Consider the following 15,300-nt stretch of genomic DNA (forward strand, 5'->3'; position numbering starts at 1 on the left):
TTAAGGTCCAACTTTAAAGTTTGAATGGCGATCTCTGCGGCGCTAAGCTTAACCATTCATGAAGTACGATGACTTGTGTCACGCTGAGCCGAGAGTGATTTAATTGGCAATTCACTGGACAGAAACGCACTACACATTAAGGTATGAATACGCGCTGCGCGATCATTCCGCAACGCCTCCACCGACTGTAGAATGAACAGCAGCGAACAGTGTGTATTATGTTTAAATGACCTAGGTGTAAGAAATGAAAGCCCCAAGCGGGGATCACGTACTAACTGACAGCTGAAAGCACATGTTGCTATAAGTGGGCATTCGATTGGATATCCCACCTGGGCGCTAGATCCTCGGTTCGTTCATGCCATTAATTTCGCCGGGGATGGATCCAACCTTCTCTCTTCCACTCCAGAGAGTATTCTTGAAGAGCACACCTTTCATCCTCACCGGCCTACTCACTCCCCCCGCCCTCCTCTTCCCCTCGGACCTCTTTGGCCAGCGCAGTCTCGTCTGACACACTTGCTGCAAGGCAGCAATCAGTCGGGAGCTGCTTCGACACGACTCTTCTTCTCCCGCAGTAAACGATTAAAAAAATGGCGCGTGCTTCCCTTTCCGAAACAATTTCATGCCCATTTGGTCAAGAAACCGCTGAGGATCTCACTGCATCGCGGTTGAGAGATCGGTAGGATTAAACAATGCTGGTTAATGATTTTCGATTTCCAGTAATTTCGCTTTGCTAGCAAGTAACTTTTGGAATACAGAGTGCCAATCATCTTTCATTCATGATTCTGTGAGCGTGGATATTTGGGTGGGACTTTCGGACGAAATTCCGGTTTGATGCGTATTCCTTCATACTCACCAAAATTAGTGCATTTGATTACCTTTGGAGATTTTTTGCACATTGCATCACGGCTAAGTCTCGGTAAATTATAAGATTCAATGAGACTGCCTTTATTTCATAACAATTTCATATTCTACTTTGTAAATAGATACTATCACTAATTTAATTAATTCCATTAATTAAAAACTTTTCGTTGCCACTTCAGTTTTAACGATGATTATAATGCTCTTAGTATGATGTGGAACGGGATCGGCGATCATTAATGATGCTTTTTTGAAATTACAGCGTTATGAAAATGAATGTCTATCGTACATTTCACAGTTTTTTACACCCTTACCTGTGGAATGCATGAACAGCCTGATAGCAGCTGACGGAGGCTACAAGCAGTAAATACTGCGATAGTCCCATTTCCCTATTTTCCTATTCTCAGGCGAAACAATGAATTATTCTCATCCAATTCTCGGAAGTTTATTTAAAGATTTCAAAACAACTCTTGTAATTGTGGTTTAGAACCTTGGACCGCATCTGTTTGATCTACTATCGATGCAAAATGCGACTCTACAAAAGCCCTTCGTCAAAATGAACGGATTCAGCAAGCTCAAGTATAATTTGCATGAACTGCGCTGGGGGCGCACAGAAGCCTGTTTCATTCGCTCCAGATAACATTTCTAGCAATCAGATGCCATGTCGAGCCAGAGTGAAGGGATCGCGGAGAGCGGATTTGCGCGGGTGATATGAATCGTTTCCCTCCCTCCGTTTTTCCCCAGAGGCCCACTCGGATGAAAGTGGATAGGAATTCGATCTTTACCCTTCTCTCCAAAACACGACCCAAATGCGCGACGCTCCATTCCCACAAAAAAGCGTTTTCTCTTTTCTCCTCACAATTCGTTAATCTCAAGTGGTTTTAGGCCTTTCAAATATTGATCCGACTCCAAATTGCGTACACTCCATCAGCGATGATTGTATATTCTGAACACAATGCCGTCATAACTTCTTTCCATAGATTTGCTCGCTCACGAGTCAATTAACGATATCTATAGACTAAGTTATCACGAGTCTCTGGATAAATAACAGAAGGCCATCAAAATCACGATATATAGACTTCATGCAACTTGCTTCGTTTATTTATTTCAAGCAAAAAAACGACTCTTTCCTCCTGCGTACGAGTCTTCCTGTATGCACCGGAGAAATAGTCGTCGGTAAGCAACACAGCCACAAGAATATATTTTAAGTTTACTGCATTTTCTGCATCTGATACATTGACCCGAATAACTCTATATGTAGTTTAAATTATATTTTTCGTACAATTCAATTTATCATTAAATTAACAATGAATCCTACACAATTAACTAGAAGTTTGGGTCTATGTATTTTGAATCAATATCAGCAGCTGATTTTCAAATTCTCTTTCAGCATGTAATCAACTTTTTCATGTTACTTTTTTCATAGGAATATAATAACATTACGCATAATCATTAATGACATTCTAGTAATTGGAGTATTTTAATTGAATGCTCATGATTTCTTAATAACTGATGAGTGAAACCTCATTTAGGGGAACACGTGTTTGTCATAGATCTAATCATGGCTATGGCTGTGAGTAAACACTATTGGCAGCCCAAAAGAACACTTGAAATCACAAATCAGGAGAAACATACCTCACTCTTAAAAATATCAACTGATTATTGTTATGGGTGAATGAAGTACAGCGAGAGGGTATGAAGTATCCTGATAATCGATGCGCATCAAATCTTTGGAAAAAAATCAGTTGTGTTTATTTGGTGAAATTTAAAAATATGCATATGAATCAGTAGAATTTCAATTCAATCTCAAATTATGTTGCCTATACATTACCAATAAAAAATACAACGCATTTCCGCAAGATTTCTTATGCTATGTTAGAACTAAGAAATAATTTTCAAGCTCTCCCGCCTCTGCTCATTTTCTTATCTGTTAATTGATATTACCTTCACGCCCGTAATTTATTCGCCCTTAATAAAGTCGCACGGAAAACGTAGTGTGGGAATAAACGTGACTTTTGGTGGTTCGATGACTAAGCGACAAATCTAAGATAAACGAAATTAGCACGGTTTACTAACTGTGGCACGCAGAGCATGGAATGGAATCGGATTTGCTCTATTTTTCCGATTATTTCCGAATGCTAAGATAATCTCATTGCTATTACTTATCCCTTTTTTTCACTTGCTCGAGATCGAGTAGGATTTCGTTTTGGTCTCTCTTGATGCCATAGGTATAAGCAATGCTACACTACTCGTACTGACGAACAGATCAAATAAAATTCACCTCCATCACGTGCTGAACTGCACTTAAGCCGTACTTAGTGTAGGTATGTGCACTTTTTTCCTTCCCATAAATAATTAGCAGAATGATTCATCTTTATCAATGAAGCCTGGTTAAATACCGTCGAAATTTTGACTAAACGCATCCTTTCTTTTGGGATTTCTGTCTCCTGGCCAAGATTGAAGAGATCAGCTTGCTTCAAAGATCCATGAAAACATTTTGATTGATGACACTGAATTTTATTATGTTTTTGCTAGTTCGCATTTGAAGCTGAAATAATTCTTCACTTTACATCAAACTTCCTCTCTACTGATTTCAAAATGAACGCTAACCTACCGGAGGAATTTCTATCAACGCCTATTCATACTTTCCATCTATAAAACGCACTATACCACCAATACGCTTGAGGTTGCTTCCCCTACGCTTGAGGTTGCTTCCCCTACTGCCTTGTCAATTTCCTTTCCTTGATTCCGGAACTTTCCTTCCTTTACAACCATCCTTTAACTACGCTTTAATAAATATTTTCTCCGTCGTGCTCAAAGCCAGAAATGCATACATTATTGTGAGCACTCAAAGTATTTCTTCCGTGGGAATGGAGATGGAATCGTTTTCTTTTTCATTCATTCACAAATTCTTTTAATTTTACCCTATGTTTGGTGAAAACCTTTCGCTTCTTATCCTATTTTCTTTCTGTGAAACTTATTTTAAATCTTCTCTGCCAGTTTTTAAATGAAAACATGAAGAAAATATAAGCATTTAAAAGTGCATATATCGCTTATCCATCTATATGTACATTGCTTCAACTCTGGTCATCTTTCTCTTTCTTATCTGAAATCTTGGATTACCCAGCGTGAGAACCATCTTTAGGGTGTAGGTCGTGATATTGACCCAATTTCTCTAAAAAATTAAATACATTTTACAGAATCCTCACATGCCTCAAAAACGAACATAGGCTAAAATGCTTCAGCGGCTAAATAGATTGGCAAGAATAGGACCATCTTGCTTTCGAGATTTTCCCAAGCGTAGGATTGAATGCACTATTCTATTGCTTTCTCCTTATTTAATATTAGGTAGGACTGTTCCCGTCAAAACGGCGTCGGTATTTTTAGAACGACGATAAAAAATTCATTAAAAATGCAACTGCATGATGCAATCGAATTTCTGTTCAATACGAGGGGAAGGGAAGTAAGATAGCAAAGACGACGGGAGAATCAGTAACGCATCACATTTAAGTGCTCACCTCCACAGAGTTAAGGAGCGGTGTAAGGCCATCACAATCACTGCGTCTATTATCTAATATCTACAGTGGATCATCGAACGTGGCCATATTTAGCTATATGTTCCACAAATATTTCTCCCCAGCTTTGAAATCAGTACTTTCACACCCTTCATAACCTTAATGATAATGCGATGGAAATTCGATGGATGTATTTAGTTTAGTCGACGGCGAGTACGCTTGAGACAGCACACGTTCAAAAAAAAGGCGCAACCTTATGCTCGTTCCGTTCGGCACTGGACTTGCAGTCCGGACATTTGACCTCTAAATCCCCGCACGATCTGCTTTCTCCAGACTTCTCCCACTGCCGCAACCATTAAAAACACTCTCGAGGCCTCACGGGAGAAATGTGTCACGCTCGCATGAGTGTCATCGCATGAGAGAGGGTTGACGTGCTAGAAAATAAATCCTCCTCGGAGGAGGAGGATTATACAACGGAAAACGGAAAATTTAAGGAAAATATTTTTTGAGACTGCCAATTGATGAAATTAATTTAATAATTGATTCAATTCAGTTTCACCGCGTGATTGGCATCCATCCCACCGAATCTTATTTCTCCCTCATAAAATTGTGTATGAATTCATGAGGCATATTATTTAGTTAGCTGTTTTAGAGAGAGATTTTTCTGTGCCGCGATGGTTCCACCGTTTAAAACCTGTAATATAGATGTTAAGGATTAAACAAAATCTTGCATAATTAATGTATGAATTGAATTTTATGATAATCTTTAATATCAAGAAGTCACCAATGTCAAATGCTAATATGTCACGTCTCACTCCTAGAGGGATTGCAGCGGTGGATAGGGCGACAGTGGGCAAGTTTCTAAATCTTAAGGAAATTTCAATGCCTCACCAACCAGGTTAAATCCGATCCAAATGACTTGAAATTGTCGTCTTATTCTCCTCAGAGACAATCTCAGCATCGTTTTTAGCTCATCTTTTCATTTTCCAGTTTCTTGATTCCCCGTTGGCCCGATCCCCTCTTCTTACGCATTTGGTGATCATATTATGAACAGGACCGTGGCATTCCTATCTCTAAATGTATTCAACGGTGAGTCTTCAGAAGAATGAAATGCATTCTAAAGCTGCTTGGATAAGATGTGCTGTCTCGATTTATGATTGGTTATTAGAGCATCACATATTGAAATATTGAACGAACAGCGTGCTTTCACCGCGAATGCAAAACAAAAGGTACGCATTGTGATTCCATATTTATAAGCCTATCAAAATGGAAGGATGAGTTGTATTCACTCTGCTTCGCCTCTTTTATTTAAACTTTCAGTATTTAAATGCCATGAAACTTTAAAAGGGTACCTAGACATGACAGATATAATCCGGCAAGAAAACCTTTTTTGTGGTCATGTAATTAGCTATTTCCCTTATCAATTCGAATGTTGTCGAAGAATCAAGATCTAAAGGGATTGAATGAGGAAAAAAGACTATGTGAACGTGACTTGGGCTAGTTTTTTCAGGCCAAGGATTTGATCCATATGAAGTTTTAAAGGGTTCGTGAGGTGTATATACTTATTATATGACAAAGCAAAGAATCTGCAGAGTGGAAGTGAAGCTAATGGACATGATTATACACATAATAATAAACATAGCCGATGACCTATGCGACCGAAAAAAAGTACCGTTACTTACGGCTTACTTCTTCAATGCTTGAAATTACTGCACATGTGTGCAAACACCTGCTCATCTATATTCAGTCCGTGGCTCCCTCAAGCGGGGAGATTCGAATCGAGATTTGACGGGGCTGAGATTCTATTTATTCCTCGCCATGTCGAAATTCAGCGAGTGAATGCCCTTCTTTGAAACACGTTGAGGAGCGCCTGCACACGGTCCAAAGAGATGTTACCGTCGATAGTCTCGCCCCGGCCGAATGCCGCCAGGTCACATCGCATGGGAGCACCCAAACTCGGTGTCACCACTCAAGGAGTGCTCGATGGCACATAAAATCCTTAAACGATGAGGTAAACTCTCACCGTGCCAAGAAATATGTTGAAAGGGAAAGGGGCTCCAAACAAGAATTAAGCATGTGGGAACAATGGAGGTGAAAGTCTTTTCCGAACTTCTTTTTCGTTCTTCCAAGCGCCCGTATTCATCTTGCTCGGCCTTGATGCTGTCAAGTCTTTCGTCGGGATTCGAATATCTTTCAGCCTCGACTGCGTAGTCTTTAACGTAGAATTTCTGGAGACTCAAATCTTCTAGGGAATCAAAACACTTAACTAAAGAACCGATGGAATGACACCTCCGTCCAACTAGACTCTCAAAATAGTAGAGGATCAGAAACTGTTGACTGTTTCCAGTTCTTTCACTTTCACTCGGTGTTTTAGTCGTGAGGACCGTGAGAGGGGATTAAAAGACTGGAAATTCACAACCACGAGTTGAGTCAAGGCACAAATGCGACACATTTGGGAAGAGATGATTCTATGTACTAGGGCGGAATTAGTATTCGGATCACCCCTTCGAGTGTTTTAGTCGAGCAAGTTAATGGTTCGATATTAATGATAACTAATTTCGATACCGTTGATGTACACATTTCACGATGTGATATTGCCTTTTCAGCAGTTGAAGGTTTGTTTGATTACATGCCAATAGCCATTTTCTGTCGGACTAATTGCGCACGATATTCATTTAAATTCTTTTAGACACAGGGATCGTCCATACTGTCCGTTACTGTCTGTTTTTAAGTTTCCCTTTCAATCCCTCGTCCCTCTCCGCGGGGGGAAATTCCTGCTACCTGCAACGTTGGGTCGAATTCCCTTCCTTTTACTGTCTCTTTGGGGGGTTGAGTGTTTTGTGGTGCATTTTCATGTGGTAGTGATGTTTCACATTCTTGCTTGTTGTGTCCTGGCTTGCGTGTTTTAGGATGGCTTTCGTGCTGTATCCTGGGGTGCAGTTTTTTGTTGTTTGGCGGTGTATGTGTTTGCATGAGTATTGGATGGAGGGAGTTTTGCATGAGTGTGTGCGCTGCTGGGGTGTAATTTTCCGTGTTGTTTTTTGCATGTGGTATTTTTCGTTTTTACGGTTGGTGACCTAACACCCCCCGCCACACGCCCTTGCGGCGGCTTGCGGGGTATTATGTAGATGTAGATGTAGATGTAGATGTTACTCCGAGAGGAAACGATGTCGACTACATTGAAACCAATTAACGTTGGAACTAATGGAAAATAGTGGAAACTTATCACAGACATCTGGAGCCACGAAAGATGACCGCAGTCATAGCCGTGGAGATAATAAAACGAGCCATTGACCACTATAACATTTTATTATACAATATTAAATGTTAGTTGTTTCCGGTGTAAGCCTCAGAGGCTATTTTTCATCTATCAATGCTTTCTTACATTAAAAAAATATTTGTATGTTAACAATATTTGGTTCACTTTACCGTTCTATCCCCTCGAAGGGTGCATATGAAAGGAGAGATGAAAGGAGAGATCATGAATACCAAAAGCATGAGTCATGTATGCCTCCCATCACATTTATTTTTGTCCTCCTGGGAATATGCTCCTTTCAATTTGTTCTCTTGGCTTTTCCAAGCGGTGGGGTAGCCTTGTGGGCGCAGGCCACGAAAGTCTCGGGTTCGTATCTGGTGAGTAAGGATTCAGTATACTTAAATGTAAAACTCTCAAATGGTGTCCGTGGGAAATACAGCAATAGGCGCAGGAAAAGGGATTGCTTCCTCTCCCCCTCTCGTGTAAAACGCTATCTAACACTATAAGCAAACCTACTGAGATTTAAACTTCGGGTGGATTCCTCTGGATGAGATTCTCACCTCGGAGTTAAATAAACTGCGTGAAAATAAAGCAATAGGAAATGTTTCAAAATACCATAACTTTCAAGAAATGGTTCCATTCACCTTCATGAAATCCGCAAGAGATTGCAATTATTCCACGCTCACTATGCCATTCGCTAGGATACGTGAGAGTTACCAGTTAATTTGATTGTATTGCTTGCACAACCGGAGAATAATTATCCCTTAGTACCTGCTAGATGGCCAGGATTAATTTTCCACAGGGTCATGATATCTCCCAGTAATAGCGGATTTTTGAAAGTTGACCATCTCTGTTGATCTCGCGTTTGTTTAACATAATGATTTATCCATCCCATGAAATTAAATTAAAGTGAGCGCAATTTGCACCATTAAATGCATTTCTCTCATCGGTATCTTATTCTATTAGAACTCTATGCACTCAGTATAATTAATTTCTTGTGGGCTTTGTTCTGCTTCCCGCAGTTTCCGTCGCATGGGTTGTTTTGTTGCCAGCAGTATCGCCCCCATTCCTGGAGGTCACTTCAACCCGTAGATTCCTCCAGAACTCGAGGAGAAACTGTGGTCAACGAAGCAACTATAACGACATATGTAGACTAGCGGAAGCAGAATGGATCCTTCAATTGATGGTCCAGGGAGCCTTCAGAATAAATATGAATTTCATTAGAGCTTGATTAAAAAAGACCGGAATGGGATCTTATCCGTATCGCCGAGAGCACTGGGACAAGTAATAGCGGACAAGTGGAGTAGATGAACTCTTTTGCATACGCAGGTGTAAGAGGGGTTTTTTATAGCATTTACCTTCATTAAGAACGCGACTTTTGTCTATTGGTGATACTATTTTAAATGATAATGCAGAAAAATGGGAAAAAGTTGGTGTGTTATATTTAAAAAAACATTTTACGAAGTAGGTTAAGATCAATCAAGGTGAAAACTGAGTATAAGTTACAGATCTAGCCGAGTAACGAAGTCTTCTCCGCTTTTTTTATGTTAAGTTTAAATAACTTTGGAAGGGCCTATTTATATGAATCAGAGATCGGAAGTAACTTCGGTCAGAAAACGTTTCATTCCAATCTGGTCGAATGGAGTCTTTAAAAATATTCGAGCACACTCTGAAAGCTTTCTTCAGGCGGTTCGCATTGATACGGATTTGTGGTCAAATATTTGATTAATGTTCAAAATACTTATTCATGATGAATGGAAAGCCGTTGATGTAACTTACCTCGGCTCGTAGAATGCTACTTCTTGAAATAAAGAAAAGCCCATTAACCCCAAAAATGGATTCCAAGTTCTCCGGGACAAACAATGTCCTCATTATTCTCTATGAGAGTGAAAACTTTTACGATTGGTGATTTTGAATTCATAGCACATATACTTTCCATACCGATCCATCGCCAAGTACTTCCAAGGATAAAGTTGCCCCAAAAAGGCCTAGGGCAGGGGCAGGAAGTCTATGAAAGGAGGGTTGCTACTGATGTATCCGGAATGCCATTCTGAGACCGCCACGAGAAGAATATTTTTTTATCAGATTAGTTTATATTTTCCGATTACTACTATAATGTCATTGAGTAAACTGGCAACATTTATGAATATGACATTTGGTGAGTTTAGTTGAACTTTTTTTTTGGGGTTAGGACGAATTCTGCCGCTTTTTTACGAAACCATGCAAGGCAACCACGGTTTTTCGATACTGGTTCTGAAGGAAGTTTCATCCAATGAGCCCAAGGAAAAATATTGCGCTGGCCAATATTGAGCTGGCATTTTTTCATGCGTCGATGGAAGAGGACGCTTCTAAAATCCATTAAAAGAATGCAAGGAAGTCCTCCTATTATATTCGATAGTGTACAGCAATTCAAGGAGCGTTCGTAAAAAGTTTGGATTTTAAAAAGAACCTGTTTTAATTGAAGTGCAATATTTGTGATGTGGATCTTACATGGAAAATTTGTAAATGGTCTATTATTCAGTTTTTAGATCCCTACTTAGCTATAATACAGGGAATAGTGGAGTATGACATAGTACGTCGAATATAACGCTAAGATAAGGACCCCTTGGCACAAGACATTTTCTAGCGAACTGATAATGGATTCTAGGCCTGTGCAACTCTTCGCACTTCTATGATCTTAGGAATTACCCATTGATTTCTCTCTTATGCCAAACAAGATACTTAGCATCCGCGTGCATCTCATCCAGGACCCTTTGTTAGTTAAAAATATCGAAAGAAAGAGAAGCGTCTCCTGGTAAACATGGCAATAAATATTGGCTTGTCAAAAGCGGCAAGTAAATGTAACCATGTATATGTATACGATGCATGGGAAATATCACATTTGAAGTATCTCTCACACGCTCCGTAATAATTTGCCCTTTCATTATCTCTCAAAGTTTAGAGAGTGATTTTTATAATTACCACATTTACTGAATAAACGAAAAGTACTTAAAGCGTTTACAAACAGATTTATCTATATTTTACATTTATATTTGATTTATATGAATGCTCGCTTGATATGCAACGTAGAATTATGTTCCTTATTTGCAAATTTATTCACTGTCTGGAAATGTCACTATCATGTCTGGAATCATGTCTATCATTCCAGATATTTATTACAAAGGAGTAATTATGTATTTCTAATACGAATAGATACACAACTTGCTAGTAATAACTTGATTTTACATCAATTATGTAGGTTTGCATTCTGACTGTCGTACATTATTCTGCGAGTGATAATCGAAGCTAGTCTACTTTTCTATCGTATCCTTCCCTAAAAACGTCTGGACGATGGAGTTACAGGATTACTGAAGTGATTAAGATGTTAAGACGGGTTAAAAACATATATCAGCAGGAATAGGAAAATTATCGTCGGGCTTCAGAAACTCTTTATCTATTCTACGTTTCAGACCACTGTCCAACACTGGTATGATGCCTCTTTAGGTGAAAAAAATATAAGAAGAAAAGATAAAATAATTCCATTATACTGAAATTTCAATGTTTTGTTTACCAGGTCACCGGCGCAATGGCAGCCCTACAATTGGTGGTCTTCATGGTTGCGTGCATGACGTCATCTGGGGCGCATGGTAGCGCTGTGCAGCCGTCATCCCCTCCTCTCGCAGCTAAGAAGTCACCTCTCGATGGATCGCCCAAGTCCCCAGCCTTTCCGGCCCACTACTTTGACCGGCACACCCCCGCGCTGACCATTCGCCACCTACCCTCCTCCGGCGGAGACCTCCATCCACCCCCGCTGCCGCCGGCCGCCCGCCACTCCCGCCTCCACCACCCGCCACACTTCTCCTCGCAGTCGCCCAGGAGAAGACCCGCAGGCGGCGAGACGGCCCCTCCCTACGCCGTGCAGATGGAGCCGCTGGTCCAGTACTCCCCCAGAGATCCGCTCTACGCCAACACCGTGGATTCCGACGATGAGAAAGGCGACAAGGGAGATCAGAGGAGCGCCGAGGGACCGGAAGAGCCTCCGCAGAGCCTGGACGAGGACAAGGAGGAAGGCTTGGAAGATCAGGACGGCGGCGCCGCAACCTTGAGGTCCCAGCACGCCGAAGACAAGTCTTCGAGCGGTCACCCCATCAGAAATTTCCCTTCGGAAGTCGGGGAGATTCGCCGGGCCCACCAACCTCAATACCCGTACCACCCTCTTCCTCCCGCCTACGGTTCGCCCTCTCACCACGGACCTCATTACGGACATGGCCCTCGATACGTGGTACTGAAGGAACCCGAGCCGATCATCGAGATCATAGTGAAGGAGTCGAACGTGAGCCTGCCCACATTACCAACGCTGCCCCAGCATACCCCACCCAAGCAGAGGGAGCCAGTGCAGGTGTTTTACGTAAAATACGAGAAAAAGAAGGGAAAGAGTGGTGGTGACGGGGAAGATGTCGTCTTCGACCGGCCTGTGGCAGCGCAGGCTCCGGCATCCCCGGAGCCCCTGCCTCCAATACACATACCGGAACTGGACGTCAGCCACAAGGGATCTCTGCCCATCACACCCCTGCCCATATACACTCCACCGCCGAATATTGAGACTACAACACTGAGAGCCCTCATCCGCCCGGATTCTGAGCAAGTTCATCACCCTCACTCTCACACTCAGGCCCTCAGAGTGTCATTCGGTGAGGAAAGGACTCATAGGAAGGAATCCGAGGCTGTTGAGGAAGAGCAGTCCGCCCCACAGCCATCTTTTGCGGCCCCAAATCTAGCATGGGCTGGTCCCAACGGTGGTTCGGTCCCACCCTTCAGGCAATTACCGGAGCAGCACTTTCGCACGCAGCAGCCAACGAGGTTTTTTTCGCATCCACAACAACAGCAATTCGGGCCGCCATCTGAGCATAACAGACAAAATCATTTCCCTACGCAGCAGAGACACGAAGGACAGTCTCCAGACTCCAGAGCCTTCTCTGGTCCTCCTAGATCACTTCCTTCCCCAAGTCACATCACTTTAGGTCCCAATTCCTTTACTAATGGTCAAGGTTTTCGTAGCAACCCTGGATACCCCCCGATATTCTATTCTGACGTGCAGCAACAGCAACATGCTCAATACCGACAGCAACAACTACAACAATTCCAACAGCAAAATCAACACAAGCACTTGTTGCAGCTTCAGGAACAACAGAAGCAACAACAGCAAGCCTTGCAGTACCAGCGGCTTCCGCCACCTCAATTCCACCCTCCTAACAAACCTGGCCCGCCATCGCATCTCGCGGTATCTCAGCGACATATCCCAAACCCTCATCAATCACCGCCAAGTTCTTCCACCCCTCCTTTTATTCGTCTCTCAACCAATCAAGGTGGACGCTTTCCAGATGCACCGCCCACACAAGGGAGCCCGGTGCAAGTTGGGGAGATTGTTAAGTCCATTCCGAAACTGGAACAACATCATGTCCAAACACCGCTGGCGCAAGGACATCCCTTATCCATACCGCATCAGGATAGAAGACCTCCACAAGCAATTCCCAGTTCGCCGCTATTTCCTCGAAATCAACCGCTTACCCATTCCCCGCACGGACCTTTAGGGCCCCTGTCACAAAACCAGTACATACGTAATCAGCAATCACCCAGTTCCCAGCAGTCAGCTCCCCCATATGTCAGACAGCCGCAGCAATCAATTCAAAATGGTCCTTCGAGTCCCCGTGCCCCGTTGGAGCCAAGTAATGAACCACATCAGCAAAATATTAATATTCAGCATTCCTTCCCCCCTCAGCGTCATCCCCAATCCCAACAAAATGTCGACACAAGTCCTCAGGGACGCAATCGCTTTAACATTAGACAGTACGAGCAGCCGCAACAGCATACACCGACAACCGTTCAGCCGAGTCTCCATCAGCAGCATCCGGGTACTCCAAAGACTTCGCAAAATCATGACCCTTCGTTTGGAACTACCATCCTACATTATCCAACAACTCCGGCTAGCACGGCACATCAGATCAATTCTTTGGGTAACAGAAATCTCCACCACAACACAACCCCCCAGCCTCCAACATCCGTGGATCCCACGACGACAACTTCAACCGAGCGGCCCATTCCGGAACTCCCCGATGAGATTCCGGATGATCTTCGACAACAACTGCTATCTTCCGGTATCCTCAGTAATGCAGATATCCAGATACTAGATTACGATAAGATTGGAGATATCCCGATCGAGTCCCTGCCCCCTGAAGCCCTCAGTGGACTTGCCAGTAGCGGTCTCCAGCCAGCCGCCAGCGAGAATCAACCGGTGTCCGTTTCGGCGCCCCAAAGAGGAAAAGGGAAGAGGAAGGAGGCGGTGGAGATGAAGGTGGTTCGGTACAATCCCGGCTCCGAGGAAAGCGCAGTTGACGGACTCATCCGGGACGACGTGGAGGAGACCAAAGTCCTGGCTCCCGTTTCCACCTCAAAGGAGGGCGAAAAAGATGAGGGCTATCGGCGTTACCTCCCCCTCAGGATATCCGGGGAAAGATTCCCGGTTCCTGACGTCCCCGAGCTAAGAGGTCGCAACGTGACGAGTGTGGTGGTACTGGCACCCGTGGGGTTCCCGGCTCACGGGAGAGAGAGGCGGGCGGAGGGCGAGGAGGCGGTAGAAGAGCAGGCCGAAGAAGGCCTTCTCTCCTCCGGAAAGCTGAATGCTCTCGTAAAGAACCCGACGGGGAAGAACTTCAGGGAGTGGTTGGATGAAGAGAGGAAGGCCTCCCCGGAGGAACAGGCGGTGGTTCTTCTCGTGTCCCCGAAGGAAGATCAGCCGGAGGAAAAGGGTGACATTTTCATGCTGGACGTGGGCAGTGGTCGAGTGAGCCAGTTGAGGGGGGAACTGAGTGCCGCCTTCGTTCAGGTGGCCAATGAAAACGCCAAAGACAGTGGATTGGGGCACAAAAGACATTCGGATGCCAATTGATGGTAATCATCCAAAAGGACATGTTCCGGAGAAACTGCCATTACACGCTGAGCATTGCAATAGTCGTTGCATGGCATTCATTGCCGGTGACAGCCAATTCTTTGTAATATCCTATTTCATTGTACAGTGTCATGTTTTCTCAATTACGTGTACATATAATATATTTACATTTTTAGAAAAATGCATTATTCATTTCTTACATCATCGAGTATGCACGCATATAGCGTATGCCATCAACGATGGAGTTGGTCCAAGTCCTTGCATAAGCAAAAATTACGCTTTAAGGATAGTTGTAAATTAAATTAAAATAAAATCTGTATTAAACACTCTTTCAATTCGAAATATTATCAACTTTCTTTATGGCAATAAAGTGTACTGGAAATATTTTCCTTCCGGTAAGTGCATATGGCAATTAAATATAAATAAATGATAGACAATACCTTTCATTACGTTAAAGAAATCAGCAAAGAATATAGAAGACTGAATATATGACTTTTTCTATTGAATTTTTGAAAATGTGTGAGGGAAAAAAAATAAATAGGGGTAAGAAATAACCGCTGCAATTCTGTTGAAAAACCCCGATAGGAAGATAAAGATTAAATAGATTTCTTTTGTCCATGGAACTTATTAAACTTAACCTTTGCAGCTGATCTTTCTTAAATTAATATTTTGATAGTCGAAAAGTATTTTTGAGTGATATTACAATTTAAATTACTAGGATTTTAACCTATAATAATGTCTTAGTC

General features: G+C 42.7%; 1 protein-coding gene across 1 annotated transcript in view; it reads left to right on the top strand.

Annotated features, from left to right (window-relative positions):
* The window catches only part of LOC139699379 (uncharacterized), a 47,066-nt gene extending 32,415 nt beyond the window's left edge, over positions 1-14,651 (top strand). Inside the window, exon 2 of the mRNA XM_071598180.1 lies at positions 11,183-14,651. Within this exon, the coding sequence (XP_071454281.1) occupies positions 11,183-14,554 (3,372 nt within the window). The 3' untranslated portion in view covers positions 14,555-14,651. The remainder of the gene's footprint in view (positions 1-11,182) is intronic.
* The last annotated feature ends 649 nt before the right edge of the window (positions 14,652-15,300 follow it).

This window comes from Hetaerina americana, unplaced genomic scaffold, assembly GCF_022747635.1.
Source record: "Hetaerina americana unplaced genomic scaffold, ioHetAmer1.1.p SCAF_10, whole genome shotgun sequence".
NCBI classification, from domain to species: Eukaryota; Metazoa; Arthropoda; class Insecta; order Odonata; family Calopterygidae; genus Hetaerina; species Hetaerina americana.